At 40.6% G+C, this 9,757-nt stretch overlaps 1 protein-coding gene across 3 annotated transcripts in view; it reads left to right on the plus strand.

The window, feature by feature from the left end:
• The window catches only part of LOC137281895 (uncharacterized), a 56,776-nt gene extending 47,257 nt beyond the window's left edge, over window positions 1–9,519 (plus strand). For all 3 annotated transcript variants that reach the window (XM_067813598.1, XM_067813599.1, XM_067813602.1), the window contains 9 exons: window positions 1,298–1,702; window positions 2,375–2,592; window positions 4,092–4,168; window positions 5,213–5,405; window positions 6,216–6,330; window positions 6,626–6,852; window positions 7,412–7,494; window positions 7,694–7,880; window positions 8,697–9,519. In XM_067813598.1, coding sequence (XP_067669699.1) covers window positions 1,298–1,702; window positions 2,375–2,592; window positions 4,092–4,168; window positions 5,213–5,405; window positions 6,216–6,330; window positions 6,626–6,852; window positions 7,412–7,494; window positions 7,694–7,880; window positions 8,697–8,822 — 1,631 coding nt within the window. In that variant the 3' untranslated portion in view covers window positions 8,823–9,519. The remainder of the gene's footprint in view (window positions 1–1,297; window positions 1,703–2,374; window positions 2,593–4,091; window positions 4,169–5,212; window positions 5,406–6,215; window positions 6,331–6,625; window positions 6,853–7,411; window positions 7,495–7,693; window positions 7,881–8,696) is intronic.
• The last annotated feature ends 238 nt before the right edge of the window (window positions 9,520–9,757 follow it).

Consider the following 9,757-nt stretch of genomic DNA (forward strand, 5'->3'; position numbering starts at 1 on the left):
TTGAAACCATGCGCTCAGTAAACTTTGGGGACCAGGTATTGTTATGAAACTGTTTTTATTAGTGACTGTCGCTAGTGTTACGGTCAGTGCCTTTATCATGTTCTTTGTTAATGTAAGGACACACATCTGACATCAGTGACATTTTTCCAGTTTAATGTTGCTTGTGTCTAAATTTTCAACTCAAATTTATCAGACGTTTTGAAATCCTTTTAGCTTATAAATTGTGTATCAAATGAATAAAATCAATAAGCATGTAAGTATGATAATTATTGTTACGATAAGGACAGAGTAGTGTAACGGCTATGACAGAAGAAGATGGTCATGATAGGACTGAAGGTAGTTATGTTATATACTGTCGCAATGTCACTCCCATAACTTTCAGTCTTTACCTGTTTTTTTTGTACATGAAGAGACGCCGATAAGTGAATCGTTTACCTATTACTCAGCCTTTAAACGTGCTGAAATATCTCATTGACATATTTCTTTGAAATATCTTTTAAAGTAAACATACTACACAGGCTTTATTATAAAAAAATGTGAAAACAAGTATTGTGTCACTATCGTAACATTATCATTGTCCTTACTATTTATTTACTTATTTATTTATCTGTTTATGAATATGTAGTGACAGTGTGTCTGGTAGCAGATCTTGAGATAATCATGATATAACTTATATTCTGATTTTGAAGTTTTTTGCTACAGATTAGTTTATATGTACAAATCAGAAATGAAATGAATGAAAACTTTTTGGCTTGCTGGTCCCTTTTGAGCAATATATATATTTGTTGTCTTGTATATTATATATATAATTTCAACTCATTCGTCATGTTATATTGGAAATCTAGGCATTTCGATACATTTGTACATAAATGAATGTCATCTTTGGATTTTTGCTTTTTAAAAATGACGTTACTAATTTCATTACGGTAGTGACGCGGTTTAATGATATTTCTGATAAAAAGAGCAGAAAAGGAAAACGAATCTGGCGTAATTTATGTTTTATATATTCAGTGTACTATGAACGTAATAAAACAACATTTTAAGATTCAAATTACTTGCATGAAATATGTACGAATTTTAGGACAGAGTCACATGTACAACTGTGTTTCTTTGGACTTTGCAGTCTGGCTCAAATCTTGAAGAACCGAATTTTAAACCTTACAGTTTTACTGGACGCGTTTCCGTAACACAAGGAGGGTAGTCATAGGTTTCGGTAGATGTATAGTTGGCTTAACATATTGTTCATGTGCCTCTGTCACGTGACGGTCCAATGGTTCAAATCGTTTTGTCTTTTCAGGCGACCTGACCTACTACAAGGACATGCACGTGAAATCAGAAAAAGAAAACGAAATTTACCTACCGATTACCACGACAGAAACATCGAAGTACTTCCGGGTCAAAGCATGTAAAGACGTCGTCATTGATGTCAAAGGAGGTCTGCTGTTGGAGGACCATGTTCAGTTCATCCTTGGTGCCAGAGAGAATACAAAGACTGACTGTTCAGTATGTCCAGTACAGAGGTCAATCTGGCACAGTCCTCTGTCGTGCGATGAATACAGGACATTCTGGTTGGACTGGTCAAACGGCCTTGACCTTAAGATAGGGGCGGGGTCTATAATGGGTGTAGGATTGATCTTCCAAGCTCCATTTTCCTCGGACATTGCTGAAATAAAAATATCAGGAACAACCAATGTTATTAATGGTGAGTGTAAATATGTTTTGTTATGTCACGATTAATTGGATCATGTGTTGCTTGGTTGTCATGGTAACTTATGTCGAATGACATTGCTCATATCAATCACTGGTTTGTTGTCTTGTGTACATGTGGTTATCTGCATGATGTTATAATGCAGCAAGGGCCTAATCCACAAAGTGCTCGTAACGTTACGACCTGACGTTACGACCTGACGTTACGAAATGACGTAACTCTGCAGTTAACTCTACAGTAAATTCAACTTTACGAATGCCGTAGGGCTACGAACGCTTTGGGAATCTGGATCCAGGGTTTCTGTCATCTTCCTATACATTTAATCACGTCAGTGTATTTCCTAGATGCTCAATGTTCTGTGGAGGGGGACCGTTAATCTGATATTTTTCTTGGCCATGAAAGTCTGTAGGGTACACTGTGTTCTGTAGGTGAACGACCCGTGAAGGCCGGTGTAGTGAAGGCCGGTGTAGTGAAGGCCGGTGTAGAATAGGCCTTCAGCAACCCAGGCTTGCTATAAACGTTGGTTGACACGTTATCGGTTTCCCACTGCGTAGAACGATGCTAATGGTGTTGATCAATGGATTATTTGCAGACCGCCGACATGTGGCTTTGAACAGTGCGGTGTAAAACTATACTCACTCACTCGCTATTCATGCACTGTTTTAGTTGATGACCTAGAAACCTGTGGGACACCAGAGTCGCCTCCGCTCAACATGGTCATTGCCAAACATCAACGTCAGTCACGAGAATCTACATCAATATCATACACGTGCGTTAATCAGACGTACATGTTCTGTGGCGAGGACAATGTGGCTAACTGCACCAAGGGCGTGGTGGGCAGCCAGGTGAAAGGTGAATGCCGGAAAATGACATGGCAGCCCAATGTGAGTGACAATGACGTTCTCTTTCATAACGACAGCCACGTTTAGACACATACAAATACGTTCATTTGTCACTCTTTATATAAGAACACAACTCATTGTATGGTTTCGTCACTGTGTACACAAGGTGACATATCGTGTTATTTCGTCACGGTTTACGACACATATAGACAGTGATTGTCCTACATAAAGAATGCCTTTCCAGAGTGACACTATTAACATAACTTTCTATTGTTTCCTTCCTCATCGTAGCCCTATGACAAAAGAATCCGTGGTATCTGATGATGATGCAGATAAACTGACCAGCAAAAGAAGTTACCATTTCTCAAATTTATAAAAATATTATACACTGAAACATATCGCCCAAATGTAGCCGTTTAATATTCAGCGACATTCCCATCGAATGAAACGTCGAAGAGGTCATTTGTATAAACCATGATGTGGGGCCTTTGTCAGAGTTTCACATGCACTAAGGGTATAAAACGTAGCGTGCGGACAGGTTACACATGCAGTTTGACTATCGGCAGCTGAACGTGAGAGGGCCACAGTATGCTCCAGATGGGGTCGACACACGCCAACGTTGCAAGAACCTTCGGCTGCACCCGTGTAGCCGTCACCAGACTGTTGCAACGTTACAGGCAGACGGGACAGACCAAGAAGCGGGAGACAGCGAGTAACAACACCAGCTGAAGACTGACATTTGAGCACGTTACACCTGGGAAGCCGTTTCATGGTAACGTCATTAGTGGCGAATTCCTTGATCACTGTGTCAGTCGATACTCGCTGACAAGATGTCTTCGGGCATCAGGACAGGTGTTGACCCCTGAGCACAGACGTCACAGATTGCGTTGGGCCGAGTTGTTCGTCGTTAGCAGCGACGAGAGGAACAACGTGAATGCTCTATAGTGGCCAGCTCTTCCTCCAGAAATGGATGCACTAGACAGACGCGTGCGAAAACGGCCTAATCCACCACAGAATAGACAGGAACTTGCATAAGTCCTTCAGGACGAATGGCGTCGCATACCACGTGACTTTTTCCGACGTCTGACGTCTTCGGCTACAAGGAAGCTGCGTGCCTGTATTGATGCAAGGGGTGAACATACAGGATGCTAAAGTGATGTAGTGAACATTAATTGTGTGTTACTCTTATCCTGTGTGATTGAAAACCAGTGAACTTTCGCATGACTAGATCTGACATCACGTGCTTCTGCACTATGCGTGTGTGTTTTAGCTCAGGTTGAGTAGAGATGCTGTTAACACTACTGCATGTTTTTGTCTGTCTGAGTAGTCTGAGTCAATGATAATGGTCTCATGAAAACTTTGTATGCTTTCTTTTGCCGGTCAGTTTACTTTCAGTCACGGGTTTCTTTGGCCCATATTCCAGTGTATGCCTTTGAACGACTTTGATATTCTTAACCGCTGTCTGAACATATATACGTATATTCCTCATATTTACTGTGCACGCGTTAGCGTGTAAACGTGAGTTCTGTGTTGAATTTCAGAGCATGAACTTCACTGCCTTCTGGCCCTGCAGAGTGACAGAAGGATCAACACTGTCTCTTTACCTTAATGAATCTCGGTATGTTTTACATTGATTTGAATGACATGCTTGATAATGACTCTAATTTTATTGTGTATAATGGCAGTACAGAAAAGGGTACGCCTTTAGTATTGATGGATATCAAGAATTGTCACCAATACTGGGTGAGTGAGTTAGTGAGTTTAGTTTTACGCCACACTCAGCAATATTCCATCTATATGACGGCGGTCGGTGAATAATCAAGACTGGACCAGGCAATCCAGTGATCAATAGCAGGAGCATCGATCTGCGCAATTGGGAACCGATGACATGTCTTAACCACATCAGCGAGTCTGACCACCCGGTCATGTTGGTCGCCTCTTACGACAAGCACAGTGGCCTTTTATGACAAGCATGGGTTGCTGAAGACCTATTCTATCCCGGACCTGCACGGGTCTCAAGTACTGACATCATATGCATCATATACATGATCTTGTATCAGTTAAGTTCACCCCTCATTACCTGCATGCATTGCTTGTCTAATCAGTTCTAACCCAGTTCTTCATGAGTGGATATGAAATGAGAAAAGGGAAGGAACAAGGTAATGCATCGTACATGTTGGTTGTGTAGAGGTATTATGCAAATGACCCGAAAAGACGATGTCTGGTGGTGTGTAGTAAGTGAGTGAATGTTTGAAATTGGTGCCGACATCAATGATGAGTCAGACATCCATTCACAATGTATCATTTATCTCCCTGTGAAAATTTGATGGCGTCTTGTCCACTCCTCTTTCAGCGCCTGACACAATTCGCTTAACGTAGTGGCTGACTGTTTACGATGATGTCCACCACGGGCTCAATAACAGTGTTTCTCACCGACTATGAGGAACCGAAGCCTTCACTACAGTAGTAATGAAGTATAGTGAATATACATGCATTTCTGCCATTTTTTCCATGGGCACAGATAGATGCTGAAGTTTACAACTGATTAAATATGTCCCAGATCAATTTCAAAATGATACAACCTAGGAGAAGTATATTAGCTGTGCTGAAACCTTTGCAATTATTATGGCTGCGGCTTTAAAGGGTTTGATTTGATTCTCAGGACGTTTTCTGTACAACTCGGCGATTTCTGGAACACACTTCTCCAGTTAGATGCTTCCTTCTCACTGTCAAGTTTGACAGTTGGACACAAACCGAAATCTGGCACGGAGACCAAGAACAACATTCCGACGTTTCCCTTTACGACGAATAAGAAATTCCACATGACTGTGACGTTGTCCAATAAACAGTATAAGGTAACGTTTTCTCGCACAAACAGCCCATGGGTGTCACACATGAACAAAGTCTCACGTCAGTCAGTAGGTATGGTTTTACGCTGTTGGTAGTAATATCCATTTAGATCGCAGCGATGGACATCAGAAATGGACTTTCCTCTCAGTCCCTTTGTACGATATCGAACCGGACCTTAGGCATGGAAAGCGATCGCTTTGACCACTATCCTATTCCTCTATGTCAAATCGGCACATAGTACCACACTATGTGGATAGACAATATGTCGGCAAACACACTCAAACGCTCAAGACTTGGTTAGGAAACAATAGATATATCTTTATTTATTAGGCTGGGTAGCTGCGTTAAACTACAAATAGTGCGTCCGTTGTTTTCACCTAAATGGTAACGATTTAAACAGTCAAAATGACGATTTAAACAGTCAAAATGAGTTCACTCTTCACCGCTGTCTCTGGCCGTCCTTAATAAAGAGTAATAATCACCCTGTACTGTTTATGTGATGAGGTGGTCCAGAGGGTAAAGCGTTCGCAAGTCATGTCAAAGGACGGCTTCGATTTTCAACAGTATAATATGTGCTGTTCTTCAGTGTGTACATGAACGGTGGGATAGCCTAGTGGTTAAAGCGTACACTCGATACGTTACAGATCCGGGTTCGATTTCTACATGTGAACAATGCATTAAGCTCATTTTTGTTGTCCGCCGCCCTCATATATCTTGAATATTGCTAAATACACTACACACACTCAGTCAATAACATACTCACTCATGAAACTGATTCTTTGCACGCATCAACAGTTGATGTCGTATTTCTGCAGATTAGTGTAGATGGTATTGAAGTTGCCTCCTACAACGACGCCCTCGACTACAGACATGTCGCCTACGTCATCATTCAAGCTGACCACGCCGAAGATGTTCGTATCTTTACACCTGGTCAGTTCGAGTCTAAACTTCATCTCACCCATTTAAGCAAATATAGTCCTGTACTATTCAAGAGATATGTATGTGTGACATGTTTGAGTATTTCAGTTCCTGGTTTTAAAGCCACATCTGTATAATTAAGTGTGAATGTATGTACAGCAATTATACATTTTGTCCTGAATTTCGACCAGTACAAAGATGCTGAAACAATTCTTTCCAAAGGATTCCAACTATTTTTAAAATATTTCCAAGCAGTGCGTTTATTTTTTTTACTTTGGGATTTTTAATTATCTACTTCCGCTTTTAGAAAATGGCTACAAAGACTGCTCGTCGGCCACAGTGCCTAATGGTAGTGTTCAGAGTTCGGAGACATCGGTTGGAGCTAAAGGGACGGCCACGTGTCATTCGGGACACAGTTTCTGCGGGACATCAAATACTGTCACGTGTTGGAGCGACGGCACGTGGAGGTTTGACGAACCGATCCATAACGCCTGTCAACGTAATACCTGGACTGATGTGCCCGAGCTAAAACAGGTGATTCGAAGCAAAAGACACCTGTTTTTATGGTCACCTGTTTGATATGGCGTGAAGTCATACAGAGATACCGTATGAAGGGATTTATTTTGTCATAAGGAAGGATTCTTTTTCCACTTTGAAAGTTCCAAAATACATTTGGGGTAACGTTTCGTGAATAATGAGAAAATAAGCTATTAATGTATGTTGACCTGATGCAGGAGAGTTCATTTTGATATCTATCTCACCTCCAATACCATACCTCACAGCGAACAGGGGGAGCATGTGCGTGCACACATGCATGTGTTCGTGTTCTGGGACAGACAGTACATTGATTTCAGACCTCCTTAGTCGTCAGGCAGGTTAACAGCAAGTAGCATCTTTTAACATGTTATCGCATGTCGAGGATCGAACTCCCTGTATGGGCGGATATTTTACCCACTACACCGTAGAGGTACTATCAGTGTAGGTCTGACAGCAGCTCATCATGATGTTAGTACACAGAAGACTCTCGTCAGCGACCATGTGCAAGCATGGAGGTCCAAAAAAGTAACTGAGCGGTTGTTGGATTTATTTCCAGGATACAGATTTCGGAGTGCCGTGTGAACTCACGTCTGCGACCGTCATCTACCTGCAAGCTGCAATGAACAGTGCCAGCCAAGCGTATGTATGTTTCCGTGTCTGACCTTCCTCACTGAGACCAAAAGCATGCAATACCGATGGTATTATTCCGTGTTCTAATTTTGTATTATGATTTGATAAGCGCATTCGTTTGCTCAAGTGACTTTCTTCATGATGCATGTTTCACATATCCAGTTCATGTATTCCCCAGTTTTAATATTATAGTATATTTACCATCAAGGTTTCAGATGCAGTTGGTAGCTGCCAAGGAAATCCTGCTGCGCGTCAGATACATTAGGTTGTCCGACAGTTTGACCGCTAGTACATGGCTTGGACGTAGGAGTGTACGATCGGAGACTGTACAGAACCATGGCTTCATCCCCGCCAACATCGACTTGACCATAGCCGTGACACCTGCTGCCTTCAATGTAACGTGAATGTATCTTTTAGAATCGTCTTTCGTTAATCATTAGTAGGGATATAATACTATAGTATTATAATATAATTAGTTAATGTGTAAGTTGCATATTTAGCTGCTCGGTAATATGTAAACTATATAAAGTTAAGGTTATGCGATAACAAGGAGATATACTTCGTGAAGAACGTTCGTGTCCATTTTGAGAGGCCCCCAAATATACGAACACATCACTTTTAGAAACTCGTCGGGATACGAACTTGCATATATTTAGTGCTTTCGTCGTGTTTAAATTCATGACATATTAACCCATCCTACAATGAATGTTGAAATATTGTTAATACTAGCTCTTGTATTTGTTTTATGAGCTGGTGGCCGAATTACGGACGTAAAGTGACTTGAACATGTCACTGAAGTCCATGTCACTGACGTCCATGTCCCTGACGTCCATGTCCCTGACGTCCATGTCTGATATTAATCACTATGGCGAGTGCCTAGTGAACCTGCTGTGCACATATAATTTCATAATGTACTACAACAATTATCTTTATTCGACTTACTGAAAAATTAATTCCATTTTATATGAACTTGTTTAAATCCTACATAAATTAGATTATTTGTATAATGTACTGATAAAAATGGCGTAAAGGTGTTCTAAATGAAAAACTGAACACTAAAATTCTAAATATGTAAATATGCTGGACTAGTATAAGTATTTTAACATCATGAAATGTTAGACATGTTCAGATTATCGAGATGCGTATTGGATAGGTTTAGGCTGTGAGGCGATAGTTTGTTGTCCTTAAACAAACTGTATATTCTGTTACAGATTTCCCTCAGCGGGGGAGCGACGTTCACGTATGCATATGAATCCTCGCTGAAGAACGTGAAGCTCATCAGTGTATCTTCAGGCACCAGGATCATGTCTCTCAACGTCCTTGATAAGCAGAAATGAACACCCTGTCATGTTTATTCTCATGCCATAAGGTGGTCCAGTGGGTAAAGCGTTCGCTAGTCATATCAATGTTTGCTGTTTACCAAGGTGTAAACTACATTATTACCAACAGCGGCGTTAAACTACACTCATTCACTGTATATATAACTATACACATTCACCAATGTTATGCATATTCCTGACCATCGAATCACATGGTATCAAGAAGATGTACCGAGTGTTTTTGCTTCTCTAATTTGATTTTGTCTGATTTGCTATCACTCATCCCTTCAGTAGTTTGTTGATCCGCGGTTGTGTAATTCTCTGAAAACCTAATTTTGTTCAGGGAGGACTAGGATAGAAACATTAATGGATTCGCAAACCACCTGAAGGTAATTTTTTGCAGTGTAGTATATTTCTGCCGAAAATGCAAATATGCAAATACAAGTTATCTGTGGTACTCATCTGGCAAAGCTGTTACTTAGACTTTCAGTAAAAATGAATCAAATTATGTTTTTTGAAAATAGAACCATGCACAACTATTTTGTCTTTGCTGAATAAAGTGCATATTTTGGATAACAGAACGCAAACTTGAGATGAGTTCTGCTGAGAGGAAGGTGTCTTTCGCTCATCAGTCTGTTGATACTGGTATCCAAGTTTACTGTATAAAAGTGATGTAATCTGCACTGAATAAAGAGTTATGTTGTTTTTTTCAAAATGTTTGTTTATAGTATGTTGTCACGCATAAACAGGGAGGTCTGAGACAAGATGTGTTTTGTCCAGCCACATCTGAAATAAATTAAAGCGAGGAACACAAAATGGAACAGAGAATTTCCTCTATTTTCAACTTTCTGAAACATACTTGTTATTTATGTTATCCACGTGGACCTCAAAATGTACGGTACAGAAGTGAATTGAATGCACACACAGTCCAAGGCTGTTTTCGTGGACAAATA

Source organism: Haliotis asinina, chromosome 4 (genome assembly GCF_037392515.1).
Source record: "Haliotis asinina isolate JCU_RB_2024 chromosome 4, JCU_Hal_asi_v2, whole genome shotgun sequence".
NCBI classification, from domain to species: Eukaryota; Metazoa; Mollusca; class Gastropoda; order Lepetellida; family Haliotidae; genus Haliotis; species Haliotis asinina.